The 19,984-nt window shown below is 33.8% G+C and overlaps 1 protein-coding gene across 1 annotated transcript in view; it reads right to left on the bottom strand.

Annotated features, from left to right (window-relative positions):
- The window catches only part of LOC106873036 (filamin-A), a 36,171-nt gene that overhangs the window by 15,555 nt on the left and 632 nt on the right, over window positions 1-19,984 (bottom strand). The window contains exons 2-11 of the mRNA XM_089337523.1: window positions 19,339-19,476; window positions 18,057-18,230; window positions 17,225-17,371; window positions 6,893-6,976; window positions 5,735-5,872; window positions 4,989-5,165; window positions 4,392-4,538; window positions 3,086-3,169; window positions 1,682-1,819; window positions 815-988 (exon numbers count right to left, since the gene is read on the bottom strand). Of these exons, the coding sequence (XP_089193649.1) occupies window positions 815-988; window positions 1,682-1,819; window positions 3,086-3,169; window positions 4,392-4,538; window positions 4,989-5,165; window positions 5,735-5,872; window positions 6,893-6,976; window positions 17,225-17,306 (1,024 nt within the window). The 5' untranslated portion in view covers window positions 17,307-17,371; window positions 18,057-18,230; window positions 19,339-19,476. The remainder of the gene's footprint in view (window positions 1-814; window positions 989-1,681; window positions 1,820-3,085; window positions 3,170-4,391; window positions 4,539-4,988; window positions 5,166-5,734; window positions 5,873-6,892; window positions 6,977-17,224; window positions 17,372-18,056; window positions 18,231-19,338; window positions 19,477-19,984) is intronic.

The following is a 19,984-nucleotide window of genomic DNA, read 5'->3' as shown; positions in this document are numbered from 1 at the left end:
TATAGCAAAAGACTGTTACTCTGAGTTTCATGTTCCCATTCATTGGACAGTTTTGTTAAAAATGGGAAAGGAATAACAATGCAATTAAAAGTGATATAAAATTTAAAACACATGGATCCGTTTGATTGGTCGTTTCAAATAACGGTCATGGATGCGTAATGAACAAAACAAATGAATTTAATATATATATACACACACACACACACACACACACACACACACACACACACACACACACACACACACATACACACACACACACACACACACACACACACACACACACACACACACACGAGTGAGAGAGCTTCATAACTAAATGAAATGTAATGTGGTCTGAAGCATTTTTATAACTTGTTCACATATTCTGTTATTTTTTCATTCTTTGTTTTACTCATTGGACTGTCAGCTGGAAAGTAACACTTCAACACCATTATGACCATTTTCTTCTTTTTGTTTTTGTTACTAACTTTCTGTGGTCTGGAAAAAGTCCATGCAAAGTCAATTACTAACAGTTCATTTTCATCTGTTTTATGACAGATGTTCTTTGGCTATTTAGGCAGCGTCTAATTTCATGCAACCATTGGTATCCTGTCTCTGGTCCATTCTGAGCATACGCCTGTATATATGTAAATATATATATATATATATATATATCTGATCTGCCAGCATTTTATTTCAATGGCCACCCTTTTGCAACGAGTTTGTGACAGATCCTCATCTGACATTTTGTTTGTTTTGTTTGGCCAGTATAGTACATGTAAATAAACAGTCCCTCAATGTAATATAACAAGTGAAAAAAGAAACTGCTTACCTGGTAAAGGGTACCCATTAAACAACAGTGTGACCATGTGGGTAGATGCTTCACGGGGGGTGAAGGTTACCTCATATTTGCCTGCCCCTAAATCTTGGACATTACTGCGCACCAAAGTCCCTTTGCATTTGACCTCAGCTTCTAAGTGACCATCACCCGAAGGAGATGTATCAACTGAAATAGAAATTTATTGTTATCACCATTATTATTATTATCATCATTATTATTATTATTATCATCATCATTACTAATATTGTTATTTTCAAGTTCTCCTTTGAGAGTTTCATGCAAGTTTCTACTGCATCACCTGGTACAACTCCGTGTTCCTGAGGTGTATGCAACATTGTGTTCATGTTTTTTGTGAAGACTGGAGGAGTGTAGTCTCTTCCTGTTGGTGTTCTGGCTCAGTTTGTTTTGTCATTAGGTTTAGTTTCTCTTTTTCTTGTAATATTAGTGTTTGTTGTGTTGTATGTCATATGAATAATGTGGGTTGTTTTATTTTTCTGCACTGATAAAATTTTCGCTGGTAATGTAACATGCTAATTATATGCAAATCAGTTCTCACAACCTCCTTCTATCGGCCAGCAACAATAAAATGTGTGTACTATATCATATGAAATGCGGACAATTCTGAAACGTACCCTACTATTAAAAACAAGTTAATTGGTTTCAAGTGCACATGCGTGGAACCTCACGTACCCAGTTACCATGCAGTAATGGGTTAAAAACACAGGATGTTATAAAGACAAGATTAATTGATCTCCAAATTTTAATCATTATTAAATCAGTATCCTATAAGCAGTTGTTCCTTATCTCAATCCTAGATTGATTGATAACATGGTTGTGTATCAGTAGAAGGATACTTACCAAGAATGGTTATACTTCTGTTCAAATAGGCTCTGGAAGATCCTTTCACGATTGATAAATTGGCATCAAAGACATTGCAATAGAAAGGGCTACCTTTTATCTCAACATCATCGTAGCATACTGTGATTGTGTGTTTACCTGAAAGAAATGTTAATATGTGTTATGTATACACCCTTAAAAAATTAATTATAATGTTAAACGAAGTATCTGTCTGTCTGTCTGTGGTAAAGACCCCTTTCGGTCATGAATGACCATGGGATTGTACCTACAAAGTTACCCTCTGAGGCACAAGTCCGGGCAAAGTTGCTGGTGGAAGACCAGCAGTCGCCCATGCATACCAGTCCCCACTCTCCTTTCCACCGAAGTTATCAAAGGGAAAAGCAAAGACTGATACAGCTTGGCACCAGTGAGGTCACAACCCATTCCTACAGCTGAATCAACTGGACCTACGTGAAATAAAGTTCCTTGCTCAAGAAAACAACACAACACAGCCTAGTCTGGGGATCGAACTCACTACCTCATGATTGGGATCCTGATGCTCTAACTACTGAGCCATGCACCTTCACACAAACATGTGCCACTGTCAAGGCTATCTGCCACAAGTGAAAATCCAAGCATTAAATACTGTGTCATAAAAGTGGAATGGTTTCTGCTATTATTTAAAATCATGTCAGCCATTACAGAATGAATTACAGGCATTTATGTTGATTTTCTTTTAGGCCCTAAATCCAATTTATGATGAAAGGCCACTTCAGTGGGGAACATCTTAGACTTTCTGGTGATATCTCAGACCTGCAATATTTTACTGTATCCTTCCTTTTCTGCCAGTTGTAGGTAGACAGGCAAAATGATTTTAGCCAAAGTGCTTGACAGCTCTGTATTCAAAGGAAAAGGTTAACCCTAACAGGTTTTGAATTCAGAATATTAAAGAGCTAAACCAAATACCATAAGACAATCTCTCTGATGCTCTACCAATTTCATCAATCTGCTTAAATACCACAAGTCACATTGTTCAATGCTCTACCAATTCTTTTTGTCCATTACACTTTAGTACAGATAGTTAACCCTTTTGTTACAAACCTGCCAAAGACCATCCTTGGGTCCATGATACAAACTTCCTGTTTCAAACTGATCTAAATTAAAAACCTTTCATCAAAATTCCATTTTCAGAAATGAAGTTATTTTACCAAATTCTTCATTATTTTCAAAATCAATTAAAGCAAAGCAATACAGTTTAACAGATATGTGCTAAAAATAATGGGTCAGTACTGACAAAGTTATTTTCCTAAATTCTTCATTACTGTCAAAATTAAGTAAAACAGAGGCAGCGTATTTCAACAGAAATATGGTAAGAAACGAGTTAAGTTCACAGACAATCTAATCCTGCCAAGTGTTCAGACTTACCTATTTCTGTTGGAGTAAAATCCACTCGGTAAACTGAAGTGGGGCTACCGGATACTCTGGCTGGGACTTGTTTACCACTTGGTCCTGGAAAATAAGGTACAGAGACACAGATTGTTTTAAAAAAGAGTAATTAATAAAAAAGGGTAAAAACAAGAAAAAGAAAAAAGAAAGAAGAAATCAATACAATAAATTGAAAATCATTAAATTCCAGTTGGGTTAATCTCTTCAAATAATATTGATTTTTGAGGCAGGCACAAAACCAGAAATTTTCAGATAAGGTGGTTGAAGTTTAGTTGTCACTCTTGGTACCTTGTACCATGTTTTTGCTAATTGTTTAAGGAACTTGTGATGTGTCTGAGAGTAGATATAAACACATTATTGGCCCTTCAATTCTTGACTCTATGGAACATCAGGGCCATAACAGGAGGGGGAGAGAGAAAGTATTTGTTTTTAGCTGAGTAGACTAATGCAACATGAAATGAAGTACCTTGCTCAAGGACATAATGAACTGCCCAGTCCAGGAACTGAACTCATGATATTATGATTGTGAATGCAGCGCTCTAAACTTATGGCTATTCACCTTGATGACAATAGAGATGAGGATACAGTTTTATATTTAAGCAGTGAGGAATTATTTACATTTGATGGATATATGCCCATGGGCATATGGCGTAGTGGTTAAGAGCACGGGCTACTAACCCCAAGATTCCAAGATTGATTCCAGGCAGTGACTGAATAATAATAATAATAATAATAATAATAATAATAATAGTAGTAACATCGAAAAATACCTTAGGAATGAGAACCCAGGTTTGAAATTTCCTCAAGACACCTGATGAAGGCTGGAGGATATATCAGCCGAAACGTTGTGTTAACAACAAACAAATTGAGGACAAATATCCATCAAATGTAAATAATGTAAATAATGTAAAGATGATGATGATAACTTCAACATTGAAGATGATGATGGTGATCATGATGACAATTATGATGGTAATAAGGTTATTGTCAATGACAATTCCAGTCGTGAAGAAGATATTTTTGATGATGGTGTTGATGATGATGGTGCTGATGAAGATGAGAAAGATGATGATGACAATAATGATGACAATGATGGTGACGATGTCAAGTGAGATGATGATGATGAAGATGACAGTGAGGAAAATGATAATGATGACGATGATTTGTTTCATTAAATCACTTCCTAAACTCAGTGACATCCAAGAAAAATTTATTAAAACAAATACCAATAAATAAATAATTAAAAACAAAACAAAAAAGAAAGCAACAATCCTACAATAGTTACCTGTAATGCTGACAGTAACATCTCCTTCCCCGGCACCTTTAGGATCGATCTTAAAACTGGAAAGGGTATTGGCTGATGCCAACTCGAGGGCTTGTCCAGAAACATGGATACGGTCACTGTTTAGGATCCTGACTGGGAAAGGACTTCCTGTGAAAACACAATATATCGGAAATACAGGATGTTCAAAAAGTATCTCAGCAGTGAATGTTTTTCATCATGCGGAAATCAGCCAAGAAAGTGCTCACATGGCAGTAAAAAATTGAAAATGAAGGACGACACTTTCAACACATCTTATAAAGTTTTTTAAAGTCTTGTAAAGTCTAATATATTCTTTTTGTAGTCTTTTACCATCTTATAAATATTTATATTTTGCAATATTTACTGCGGAGAGACTTTTTGAACACCCTGTATATATATTTGAAGGAGAGATGAAAATATTCACACTACATTATTATCATTGTGTGTGTGTGTGTGTGTGTGTATCTAGTTTTACACAAAAACCAAAGAACACTAACAGATTCTCTTCCCTCCCCCCCACCTCTCTTTCTCAGAAACAACAAAAATATACATGATTCTTGATTTCAAGCGAATTCTTACCTGGAACTGAATCTCCATTGAATTTGATATGGACCAAATGTTTGGACGGTTCTTGTGGTGTAAAAGATATTCTGAAGCAAGAATCTTTTGTTTCTTGCTTAAAATAGTTTGGTACAGTTTCTCCATTTACTGACACAAAAATTTCCACATTACCAATTCCTGCTTTACTGGCATCCACTAGTAATAATAATAATAATGGTTTTGTAAATGAACAATCTGGTTTGTTTATTTTAATGACTTACCAATGTATACAGTAAGTTTCTTTGCCCTAGGTGTTGGGATGACAATCAACAAAAAATGGAAACAAAATTAAAAGAGGATAATGATGATAATAATAATTATGATGATGATGGTGGTGGTTTAAAATTGGTGCAAGGCCAACTATTTTAGTGGGAGATGGTTAGCAGATTCCATTGACCTAATTCTTAACTGGTGCTTTATTTTATTGATTCTGGTAGGATGAAAAACAAAGCTGACTCTGGTGAGAGAAGAAATACTGTTAAGCATTTTGTCTGATGTGGTAACCATTCTGTCATAGAACATATAGTAATAGGCTTTAAAAAAAACCCAAAAAGCATGCTGAGATTCGTTCATTTGATTAAACACTTCAAGGTGGTGCTCCAGCATGGCCACTGTCCAGTGACTTATGTAAAAGAATTACAATGAAAATTCAAATATAAAAACTATCAAAAGAAAGAAATAAAAAAAAAATGTCAAAAAAGTAATTTTTTTGAAAGTCAACTTACGCATAAATTCTACTGGTTTGCCAAGATTTCCTTTTGTTGCAGGATTCACCGTAACCATACCAGCATCATACGCTTTGGCAGTGAAAGGACTGTTTTTTATGGGGCTACTTGCATAAGCAACTTGTATTTTGTGGTCCCCTATAAGTAAGAGAAATGATAAAAAGGTGAAATGTCAAAAAATAGGAAAAAAGACCCTATTAAATTTGTCAATATAAATTGAGTTAATAGAGAAGAAAGGGACAGATTTAGTAAAGTGATGGATAAGAAGTATAGCTGTATTTAGTTAATGTCTAATTAATTTAGTTAATTGTCTAGATAATACCATACGTGCCAGACCCTTTGATAGCACTGTCTTACCTGTGCTCTTATAAGCAGGTGAGATGTGGGTTACTACGAAGAGGATAGAATACTGATTGGAACTTTGACACAAAGGGCCACGGAAAGATCCATGCTAGCAATATCATTAAGGGAGCATATTTGAAATGAGAAATTCAAGAATGAAGTGGAATGAACGATGTGATTGCAGATTAGTGAAAGCACAAGTTTTGCTGGGTTGGATATGTTGCAAAGTTCCCAGACAACAAATGGAACTATGCAGTTGTTGGGCAGTATCCAAGAGATTGCAAAAGGTCTCTTAGAAGGCCCCCACGATGCTGGGAAGACGATTTAGTTAAGCAATTTGGATCAAGACAGAATTAGAAGCACATTGTGACTAGCAGTGTATTACAGCATCTGATGGTCTGGTCAATACTGTGATTTGATGTCATATAAGATATGCTTTTCCCCCCTCATAAAAATGTCTTGAAAAATCCACCCCAGACCCTATATATTAATTGGATTTCTCATAAGCTAATTTTGTCCCTGATGCTCATTTTTTACCCACTGAATATGCAAAGCTGAAATTGGAGTGGGTCTAATTAGCCCAAAAGTCTTTTATGCCATCAAATACAGTAAGTCCCTTTGTATTTAGGGTTCAAATTCTGCTGATGGCAACCTACTTTTTATTATTTCATGGTAAAAAACGAAAGTAGTGGGGTTGATTTGTTCAACTAAATCCTTCAAGGTGGTGCCCCAGTGTAGCCAAGAGAGTTGTGGGTTAAAGAAGGGTGGGAGACAGAAGAGCATCTGTGAAAATGACAAGGTTTAAAAAGGACATACCAACAACTACGGGAGTCCATTCTGCTTGATAAATGTGATCACCCTTGTTCTTCAGTTTCACTGGCAGTTCTTTCCCATCAGGAGCTGTAAAAACAGAACAGAAAAATCAGAAATTCTCCAGAAACAACCATTCAAATTATTTTAAATAATAACTTCATAATAATAAAACGGTACAATTATTATTATAATTATTATTATTATTTAAAGTGGTGAGTGAGCAGAATCATTAGCATGCCGGGCAAAATGCTTAGCAGTATTTCATCTGATGCAGGTAGTAACCCGCCACCCACATGAATCCTATTAGGAATGAGATCAAACCTGAGCCAAACCAAAATCATAAGAATAATTCTTTCTACTACTATAGATGTAGGGCTTGGAGTTTTTTTGGTGGGAAGGGGCCACTTGATTACAGTAACTCCAATGCTGAACTAGTATTAATTATATTGACCCTGAAAGAATGAGAAAACAAAGTGAATCTTATTGGTATTTGAACTCAGAATGTAAACACAAACAATGTCACTGAGTATTTTGTCTGGTGTGTTAACAATTCTGCCAGCTCACTGCCATAATAATAATAATAATAATAATAATAATAACTATAATCTTTTCTATTAAGGGCACAAAGTCTCAAATTTGTGGGTTGAGTTCTAGTTGATTGTATTGACCCTAGTGTTTTACTGGTACTTAATTTATTGACCCCGGCGGAATAATAATAATAACAATAAACAGATAATGGTAATTATAATTTAGGAACCAAAACAATCTAATTACAAATTAGGAAAACAATAAGTTAAAGATATAAATAATAACAACAGCGGAAACAACATTAATAACAATAATATTAAAAATAGCAATAACAACAAAAACAACATACATACATACATATATATATATATATATATATAATTGATATGAAAGTAAATCAAAATTAATTAGATGTAATTAATCATAATTAAAGGAGGGTGGTGGTGGATGGTAGTATTGATAGAGAGCTAAATAAAATAAGTCATTTTGATTTTCAGCTAATGTTACGGGACAGTCTGAGTTCAAATCTAACCAGTCTAACTTTGAATTTCATTTTTCCATGGCAGTGGGTTATGGTAGTAAGGTTTCAATAAAGTAACTACCAGTCAACTGTAAGGGGAAGATCTTTATTGATTGTGCCCTTCATCCATGTTTCTGACTGTGTGTCAGTATTGGAAATTTGATTGTGAATACACAAATTGCTGTTTTATTTTGTCTTCAAAAGAACAAATTCTTCCTTCAGACGATATCCAGAAGTGAAATCCAATAGTAATTAACAATCAAATCTGATGGAATATATTTAGAATGGTGCTAATTATTTTTCACTGGTAATCAAAACTGGGCTGCAAACTTAGCTTTCAAAGAATTTCTTTCTAATTCATAATAAAACTGCTACTGTAAGGTCCAGTCCTTGTTGTGATGTTTTGGCTTGTGTGCCTCAATAACCCCAAGAGCTATACCAGTAGAACACAAGCCCCGTGTTGGAGAGATCAAAGGGTAGAAACCAAATTAATGTGGATTATCTCTTTTACCCAGAGATAAAAATGGGTTTGTTTAGGGTTAACATCCCTTCCTAGACAAAAAGGCAAAGTTACAGAAGCAACGCTGGCATTTCAAAACCAACAAGACCTGGGTAGGGAAGGCTTTCCCTTGGGGAAACATGACAGGGCGCAGCAAAATCAAAAAGGAATCTGTAAGGGCAGGGATATCCAATTGGAGAGGGGCAAAAAGATGGCCCAGGGTTGAGAACAGTGGAGAGCAATCATTGATGGCCTATGCTCTGCTTGGAGTAAAGGGCTTAAGTAAATATAATTAAACTAAGTATAATTACAGTATTTGTTTACATTGTCTCTTGAACAATATGTCTGTGATTAAGCAACAAAAATCGATAACTAATTAATAATTAGTGTAATAATTAATTAATGGTTTCTGACTTAACCGCACAGACAAATATCTTAATAGTGGTGGTAGTGGTGGTGGTAGTGGTGGTGGTGGTGGGGGAATAGTCGATTAAACAAAGATCGCTAATTGACTGGTATTTATTTTAAAAAGCACCCACAACACTCTCGGAGTGGTTGGCATTAGGAAGGGCATCCAGATCAGATTAGAGCCTGGTCCAGCTGCTGGCTCTCCAGACCTCAGTCAAACCGTCCAACCCATGCCAGCACATGGAAAACGGACGTTAAACGATGATGATGAGACTTCCAAAAGGATGAAAGACCAAGTTGAACTAGTCAGGATTTGAACTCTCGACCAAGTTGAACTAGTCAGGATTTGAACTCTGTCATTATAAACCTATGTAACTAAATATCACAAACCATATTTCTTGGATGCTTTACCAATTCTACCAGTCCACCACTCACATACTGTAATAATTAATAGTTAACTATAATAATTTTAAAGAATTTAATTATGAAATCGTAATGTTTATAATGATTGATTTTAAACTATGACATTTACAATTAAAATTTAAACAATTATGTATTTAATAATATCATATTGCATTTAATAATATAATATTTTAGTTAAGATAGATTATACATTTATAATAACTATACATGTTAAAAGACATATATTGTGTTCATATAAGTTGCATATATTACTATTAAGTTCATTGATACAAATGTAATAAGTTTTAATACTGAAAACTGATATTAAAATATAATATACAAGATAAAATTATTTGAGACATCTCTCATTTGTAAGGTCTTCCTTCATATTCTGTCATTAAAAAAGGTTTGGGGGTTATTTTTTTTTCTCCCTCTGTAGATAAAACAACATGCACCAAATATGTAATGTTTTCCAATACGCACTGAAATGAAATGGTATGTGCCACACACTAAATATGCAATGCTGTACAGCATGCAAAGACACAAAATTATACAGCATGCATCAAAGATGAAATGTTATGAAGCATGCACCAAAGATGCACTATTATGAAGTATGCACCAAAGATGCCATGTAATTTCAGCATGCACCAAAGATGCCATGTTATGCAACATGAAAAGATGCAATGTTATTCAGTATGTGCCAAAGATGCAATGTTATGCAGTATGCGCCAAAGATGCAATGTTATGCAGTATGCGCCAAAGATGCAATGTTATGCAGTATGCGCCAAAGGTGCAATATTATGCAGTATGCGCCAAAGATGCGATATTGTGCAGTATGCGCTAAAGGTGCAATGTTATACAACATGCACAAAAATACAATGTTATGCAACATGAAAAGATGCAGTGTTATGCAACATGCACCAAAAATGTTATGTCATGCAGCATGATGCAATTTTATACAGCATGGAACCAAAATGTGACGTTATGTTCTATGTACCAAAGAAGCAATGTTATGCAGCATGTGCTAAATTTTGACTGAGACATGCACCGAAGATGCAAGAGTGTGACACGCACCGAATTTTGACAATATTTCTATTTCAAATGTATTGACAGCATCAATTTTGCTGATTCCAATGGGACCAAGAATTATGATATACCAATTTTGTGGTTCCAACTGCCCACCTCAACAACTTAGAGGTTGTGAGCATCTTGAACATGGTCAGGTCCTTTGTTTATAGGGTCAGGAAATCTTCTGGTGGAGTTTATGTAATCAGTTGATAAAACAAAGAAACATTCTCAATAGTTAAGTGATACCCCCAGTAGGATCAATGAGGGCCATAGCTAAGCACCTCAAGGTAGCAGAGCCCACCACCGGATGTATGGTGCACGAGAACGTCAGTTACATAGTCATGTCATGAGGAAAGGGCAGTTTGTATCTGGAAAGAGTTGAGAGAACCATGGGGGCTATGTGACCCTCAATCTCATGTAACATTCCGACCCTTAATTTGAACCCCTCTCAGCTGCTGCATCTGGGACAGTGTCAGAGGATAGGTAGAAGTTTTACAGCTGGATGCCCTTTCTGTCACCAAACCTCATCTATTTTCAAGCAAATTAATATTATTCCATGACCAGACAGGTTTTCATGGAAGAGAAGAAACAGACGACAGTGTCACTTGTTTACAACTATCACAGGTCAAAATTAGGAAAAACACATGCACACACATATTTTAATAGGTTTATTCCAATTTCTGTCAACTCAAAAGATTTTGGTCAGTCTGGACTTATAGTAGAAAGGCATTACCCAAGATGCCATGCAGTGGGATTGGACCCCAAACCAAACAAACTTCTTAACTACACAGCCATTCAATTTTAATTAAATAATGGCATATCACCAAAGACTGGACCTTTAATGTATTTCTACCATATTTCTGGAAATGATATTAGAATTTCTTTAAATTTAGGTTTAGAAACAAAGTGTTTATATTTTACGCAAGAATATGAGAAGAAGCATAGCAAATGAGAAATGTCAAATGCAAATAAGGGATGCCACAATAATGAAATAGTATAACAATTGTATTATATATTAAAATACTAAAACAGTACAATAAAATACATGTATTTAAGTAGCAGACAATTCAATACAAAAGGCAATAACTACAAAAATGATGATGATGATAAAAGACCATACAAAAACAAAAATAACACTAACAGTAAATACCTGTGGTAGCTGAACAGAACACACACACACACACACACACGTATTTACTTGTATATTAATCACACTATTTTATATCTGATTTTAATTGGAAAATCTGGGTGTGGTTTATACACATGTAAATACAATGCATACATACATTTATGTCTAAGAATCTCTAATTCAGAAAATCAGGCAATAGAATTGGTATTTTAATATTCATATTATACAGTATTACAGACTTGTTTCAGCTGATTTTACCAACCAGTTTTGCTCAGCTGAAATGAATCTATAATACTGTATTGCACATATATATATATATATATATATATATATATATGTATGTATATATAGAATCAGATATAACTGTTTAATACAGAACATCAAAATAATTTTATAAAAAAACATAAACAAGAAAATTTACTATAACAAAGCAGATGACACAATCTTAACTACATTGACAATAAAGCTATAAGCAAGCACAGTCCCACATGAAACAAACAAACAAACATTAACAAAAATCAATAATAATATCAATATAATATTAATATTAAAGCCATTAAGGACACATATAAAAAGTGGTTTATTTGTTTAGCAAAACTGATGAAGGGGAAAATCTGATTCTATAAAGATTTTCCCTTTGTTTTTGTATTTCATTTGTGTTATGTAACATGTATTAATAAATTTGATGTGTTATTGCAATATATGTATGAATGTTATTTAGAACATGTGTAGCACGTGTGAAAATGTTTTGTTATGTGTTATGATGGTCGCCAATATTGAAAAGCGAATCAGTTGAAATAAATTCGCGCAATGGTCTGTCGAAATGATTGTAAAGTTGATTTTTTCTGTAAAGCTACTTATAATTAAAATAAAGCATTTTTTTTTTCTAGATATCATCCAACATTTCATGATGTAATATAAAATAAAATGACATATATATATATATAGAGAGAGAGAGAGAGGAAGAAGGAGAAGAAGAAGAAGGAAGAAGAAGAGGAAGAAGGAGAGGAAGAAGAAACAAAAACAAGAAACTCAAAACAACTCTTTTACTTGTTTCCATCAATGGACCTTGGTCGTTCTGGGGCACTACCTTGAAGGGCTTAGTCAAGCAAATTGGCCCCAGTACTTATTCCATTGGTCTCTTTTGCTAAAACCACCAAATTACGTAGATGTAAACAAACCAACACTGGTTGTCACTCATTGGAGGGAGGACAAACAAAGACACACATTATGATAACAGTGTTGTTTGCAAACAGTAAAATTAATTCTAACAATATTAAAAAATACAAAAAGTAGGAATGTTTTTATATTGTTTTTGTTATTAAACAATATTATGACTAACGAGATATCAAAGAATTTGATAAAGTTCTATTTTACAGAGAAATTTCAATAAATTATCTTGTATTTCTTGGAACCATGTGAAACTATATCATATAAAATGCTGTTATAATGATTAAAAATATATCAAACAATGTTATGCTTGTTAAATTTATATCAAACAATATTGCATTTGATGAAATTATATTGAACAATATGATGATATTTGTTGAAATTATGTCAAGCAATGTGATGTTATACTTAGATAAATTTCGGCCAGCATATATCAAACAGTGTTATGTGTTTGTTGAAAGTATACAAAAAAAGTTATGTCTGTTGAAATTATGTCACACAGTGTTATGTTTGTTGAAATCATATAAGACAATATCACTATGCCTCTTAAAATGATTAGAATTACACAAAGAAAACAATTGTATTGGAATAGCATCAAACAAAATTACAGTTGGTGAAATTTTATGAAAAAACATTATTACATGTTGAAACTATTATACAATTTTATAGTTGTTATTTAATCATATAAATCACCATTAGAGATTTGTTGAAATTACATCAAACTTATGTATTGAAATTATATAAAGCAAATTATGTTATATATCAAAACTATGACACACAGTATGAATTATAATAACTGTATTATTAACACTAACACGTAAAAGAAATTATATCTTACAGTTACTAAAAATATCAAACAATGTTATGAATACTGGATGTTATAATCAAACAATATAATATGTTGAATGTTATATCAAGCAGTATTTGGTGAAAGTTATATCAAAAATTATCTGTTGAAAGTTATATCAAACAATATTACATGTTAAATCTTTTGAAATAGCATGAAATAATGTAATGTTTAATGAACCACTAAACATAAAACTAGATGAAACAGTCATTTGACTGGGAAATATGAAAGAAGAAGGAGATATTTTGGTTCATGCAGGAAGAAAAGTAACAGATGGGGTGAAAGTAGTTTAGCTGGTAAGGAATTAGTGTGGATATAAGGAATTGAAATGGTTTGGTAGATAAGATAATGGACTAGTATTAATTGGGGCAGGAGTTCAAATCTATTCCAAGCAGTTTATTCTCTCTGAGGCAAGGTTCTATATTTTTACTGACTATCAAGATTCATAAGGTTAGTGATTATTATTATTATTGGTTTTAGTGGCTCAAAATATAAAAGAAGCAGATCTTGTCTTTCTTTAGATGCCAGTCTTTTGCAATTGATATATCCTTCTCCAAAATGGAATTAAGCTTACTAATACAATTTTACAATGCAGCATGTAACTGTTGCTTACAGCAGAAAATTAAAACGATTCTGCTGTATCTACTTGCATCTAGATGGACTGATTCAAAGCAATTTGAATAATCACTACCAGTGACAAGGTTTGAACCACAAAATCTTAGGTTTTCAGTCTAATCTATTATCGTGAGCAGACATACTCTCCCCAGATGAAAATACTAAAGCTCACCTGTGATAAACCAGGGTCCTATCCAAAGGGAGATTTATGTCTCATCCTCTTAAATCTACAGAAATTAGAGACAAGCATCAGATCCATGGATCCTTGAAATTTGGAAATTCGTATGATTTTTAACTTAGTTGTGCTTATGACTGGTAATGATAGAGCTACTTCATTTTTATAAGGTAGCCAAAGGAGAAGGGAAAAAAATTCCCCTGACTGTTGCAGGCCTTTCCAGTTACACACGATTCAGTGAAATACCAACCGGTACTTGGTGTGTCATTAAACTCTCAACATCCCAGTCTACTTTCCAATTGCATCTACAACTGAGTAAAGTTCAACATTTTAAGCAGCAGGAACACTGTATAACAGCTGAGTGTTTTGATAACTTGCAGTTCTGAGTCCAGTTTTTTCCTGAGATTGAAAAATTCAGAGCTGTCCCAACAAACTAATATGGATTCATAATTATGCTGTCATTCTAACATTCACCTTTGATCTATTGCTGTACATAAGTCACACATCTTCATTAATACCTAAACTTCATTACTTTATATCACTCTGTATTGAATTTTGAAGTAGTGGTTACCTGTATTAACTAACTCTTGGACATTAAAAGTTATCCTCATTTCATACCTTGATTATTATTATTATTATTATTATTATTATTATTATTGTTACATTCTGAGTTCAAGTTCTGCCTAAATAATTCACAAATGAAGAAAATTTAAATACTATGTATTATTTTAACTCCTAAGACACCCGGCAAAGCCAAAAAATATGAAAAAAAAAATTTGGCAGTTAATGGGTTAAGTTGATGTTTAGAACATAAATTGCCAGCTCAAGGCGGCGAGCTAGCAGAAACGTTAGCATACTGGGCGAAATGCCTAGCGGTATTTCGTCTGCCACTAAGTTCTGAGTTCAAATTCCGCCGTGGTCGACTTTGCCTTTCATCCTTTTGGGGTTGATAAATTAAGTACCAGTTACGCACTGGGGTCGATATAATCGACTTAATCCGTTTGCCTGTCCTTGTTTGTCCCCCCTGTGTGTAGCCCCTTGTGGGCAGTAAAGAAATAAGGAACATAAATTGACATGAAATTTTGGCTGAGGGTTTTAATTTAGATTGCTTTAATATAAAGAAATTGCTATTATAGAACCAGGAGTAATCTGAGGTGGATTGGTACTGAAAGGTTTACAGGTGTTTTAGGATAATTATATTAACACTACCTGACTTCTTTCTAACCAAGATCAGTTTTGCTCCCAAGACAAAGATATGATTACTATACCTGGTGTTAGTTCTATTATCAAAATGATAGGCACCACAGAACAAGACAATGGTAAATACCTAACAAGGAAACTGTAGACATGATTGGTTGAAGCCTGTGTTTAGTGTGTGAGCCACATTAATATTCTTGAAAATATTATGTTATTTTGTGTTATGTCCATGATTAAATTTATGATTAATTTTTTAGTAAGAAATCATTATAATTAATAATTATAGAATGAGAGAGAGAGCGAGAGAAATAATGATTATAGGTAATACATGGATTTATTACATATAATATGTAATACACCCCACCATATATATATATATAGATGAGAGAGAAAGAGAGAGGGGAGAGGGAATTGGGAGAGGGGGTACTTTTCAAAGATAGTTTACAGATAAGAAAATACAAGCCTCTTTATTGATCGCCGCTAATGACATGCAATTTTTGCGCTTTGCTTTGCTTGAATTCATGCTGCACACAACATGCACAATATACCAGCACTGTTTGAAAGATGTGCAAAACATCTACATTACACCCATATCATGCACAAATAAAAAAAAATAAAACAGATATAGAAAAAAACACAGAAAATAAAATTAAATGGAAAAATTGAGATCTTTGTAATAAATAAGCAAAATCAATCAAATCTGTATGTTTTATGTATCTTCTTTGTTTCTCAATTCTAAATTCAAATTTCTAATCCTACCAAGATTTAGCAAGAAATGATTATCTCCCATTTACTAACTTGCCACTAGGGTCCACCATATATTTGAAATTAAAATTTAGTTTCCTGGATTATTTATATTCATTGCAAATGTCATTTACAAAATTATTAATTTAAAAAGACAAAAAAATATTGATGTGTTAGAAAATGTTATTCTCAATTGATAATGTGAATTGTAAGTCTTAAAGAATCTATTGAATTTTTTTATTATTATTATTTCATGAAGTGAGTCTGCTGCTCGATTCTTTTCTTCACTGTATGATTGGGTCTCTATCATTTGGAAATTGCACTGTATTTTCAGGCAGAAGTCAATGTAGTATATAGTATAGACATGTAAACATTCAAACTTTGGTACTGTTTTTCTCAACTCTGCTGTATTTCACATGAAATTTTTAGTCTCTCAAAGTTGTTTTGGTGCACTAAGTCACCCTATTTGGTTTTGGCTGTAAAATTTGGTATGAACACCAGAAAATTCAGTATTACAAAATGGATTCATTCATGGAATCAATCAACGCTTTATTGATCACACAATCATGTAATAAACAGCATGAATTATGAGCTACTGATGGAGCCTCATGTGGTTGCCTGAGTAGCTAGAAATAACAACCAAGTCTCCATTATATGATGTTACTATCTGTGAAAGGAATGAAGGATAAACTGGATAATCTAGTCCTAAATATACCATGTGTAAAAAATAAAATATGGATTGGTCATGGCTTGACTGTCTTTAATATAGATCTACTTAATCAAGGCTGACATAAATTAAAATATGTGTATTCTATGCAACTTCTTTATTCCTTAATTTCAAATTCAAACTCATGATCCCACCAACTATTATGAAGATATGATTATCTCCCTTGTATTAATTGTCCTATAGAGGACACCACATGTTTTAAAATATGATTGATTTAACTAAATTTTAAAAAAAAATTATAACTTTCGCCCCAATATACAGCACTGTACTTTAGCAATTATGGCATGCTGTGAATTAAAGTAATACCTGTTATCTCAATGGTAAGGTCAGATAAAGAAGCCCCTTTGGCATCGACAGTGAAGAGAGCAGACTGTTGACAGCAGACCATGCCCAGTCCTTCTCCGCTGGCTGAAATATCTGCTGTGTCCAAGTAATCAATGATATAAGGGCTACCTGAAATGACAGAACAAAGAAATTTAAAAAATTCAATTGGATTCCATTATATTTAATGGCTATATGGCTATATTTAAGCAATGAATCCACAGATGGTTAATGGGTTGCATGTGATGGTGAAGAAGAGGGCAATAACTCCTGAAATGTGGATATACACCCATTAGCTATCTTTCTATCTTCAATTGCATTGTTTACATTAGATGTATTCATATACAAAACATTGTAACCAATTAGTGTTAGCTCTAATTTCTATAAATAGCCCTAAAAGGTGTATGTACTTATATAACAAAGACAATGAATGGGATCTGGTTTTAATTTATGGAATGACAACCCCCCCCCCCCCCCCCCCAAAAAAAAACCAACGATAATTTATTTACCAAATTTACTTATTCTTCTTGGGAGTTATTCACCCTGAATTAAATAAGGACAAATCTCAAATACATATTGTTACATAGTATATATATAAATGTTTATTTTATATAGACATACATCATTTACGTACAATCTTTCTCGCTCTCTCTATATGTGTGTGTGTGTGTGTGTGTGTGTATATATATATATATATATGTAATATGATGGCTAAAATGCCTTTGATAATAGGTTTTGTTGTTATGTACTGACCTAGGGTCAAAACAAAAATGACAACAACAAAAACTAGCTATAATAACAGCAATATTTCACTGACCAGGAATGCGATCAGAATTGAACTTGAGATGTACTTGATGCCTTGTAGCCTGCTGTGCAAGGATGGTGACTTCATATCGATTTGGATTCAAATAGTTCACGTGGTAAGGGACCGGTTTCCCTCCGGCAAAGACGTCCACCTGTAAATTACCCTCCCCAGCAGACGCAGTGTCCACTGGAAACAATAACAAAAGATATAAACAAATAAAACAAGATAAAACAAAACTGTTACATTATACATCGTAAAGAATGTTGACGAGTAAATCATCATCATCATCATCATCATCATTTGACGTCTGTTTTCCATGCTGGCATGGGTTGGACACACTTCCTGCAGAAACAGCAATTTTAACATGAATGAATGATGGTAGATTAAAGCAAGAACAACTGACATGACATGTCTGTTATCAAACGCTCATTGAAACCTTCTTTTCAGATGCTGAATGCCATCCCCTCTTCCCATGTTCCTGCCCTCATCCCTTACCACTTCCTCAGAGTTAGTGAAAGCATGTAGCCTAGTGGATAGGTTGTTGTATTTACAATCGCAAGAGCATCAGTTTGATTTCTGGACCAAGCTGTGCATTGTGTTCTTGAGAAAAACACTTCATTTCACATTGGCCCAGTCCACTGAGTTGTAAATAACTAAACCTGTAACGGACTGGTGTCCCATTTGGAGGTGGTGCTGTGATCTCGGTCACTTATATGCCTTGGGAAATGGTATCCTAAATCCAAGGGGGTTGAGGCGTATGAGAGAGGTAGGCATGATATTGTATAGATAAATATATATCAATGAAATTCCAACAGTCGAATTTTTACATTTTATATATTTTTTTTTACTACTTTACACTATTACATATTATGTCAAAACCAGTACTTTCATGCTTTCTGCAATCTTCAGGTTTATACAATAGCAGTATTAACTAACAGTTATGATTCACAATTGATAGCTGTCATAAAAACACATACACACACACTTTTCACTTCAAAAACATCCCATCCATGATGTTAATATTTAAAACAATGCTGGTGTCACACATAAAGCACCTGTGTTGGTGCCATATAAAAAGCACCTGTAAAGTCTAGTCTGTGAAGTGGCTGGCATTAGGAAGGGCATCCAGCATGGAAACCATGCCAAAATAGACAATGGGATTTGGTGCAGCTCTCTGGCTTGCTAACTCCTGTCAAACCATTCTATCCATGCCAGCATGGAAAACGGACATTGAACGATGACGATTGGATTAATTAATAGAATAATAACAATGCTGAAGAATTATAATACAAACCTGTAAATTTACAGGGTACACCAACAATTCCTTGAGGAATTTCAGAGACTTTTACAAGACTTGCATCATAGCACTTCACTTGGAATGGACTGTTTTTGATAGGGTTGCCACCGTATGTGACACTGACTTCATGTTCCCCTGTGGGTTTGGTAAATTAGAAGAAAAAAAGTTAAAAACATATCAGTAAATTAATCATAATCTCAAATAAGGTTTAATAAATGTATCTTAATTTAATTATTTCATGTTGTATGTGTATGTGTATGTGCATATGTGTACGTGTGTGTATATGTGTGTGAGCGTGTATGAGTGTGAGTGCATGTGTGAATGTGTGTGTCCTTCCCTTTTAGAGAAACATCCCTTCTGATAATTGTTCTACAACAAATTACAGATACACCCTTGTCCCTTTCACTATCAGAAATGTTGTGAATCAGTGATTGGATCATTAGAAACCTGCATTTAATGAGGCCATTGGTCACCAATTACAATATTAAAAAAATGTAAATGAAGAGTCATTACCAAAATACATTAAGTACCATTTGCTTCTATGCTGAAATTAAGTCTCCAGCTTATTTTACGTTTTAAGCCTACTAGGATTCTGGCTATGTTTATATATATATATATATATATATATATATATATATAGTAA

Source organism: Octopus bimaculoides, chromosome 19, assembly GCF_046866305.1.
Source record: "Octopus bimaculoides isolate indiv1 chromosome 19, ASM4686630v1, whole genome shotgun sequence".
Lineage (NCBI taxonomy): Eukaryota > Metazoa > Mollusca > Cephalopoda > Octopoda > Octopodidae > Octopus > Octopus bimaculoides.
Note: the sequence above shows the minus strand (reverse complement) of the source record. Positions and strands in the feature narration are given on the sequence as shown.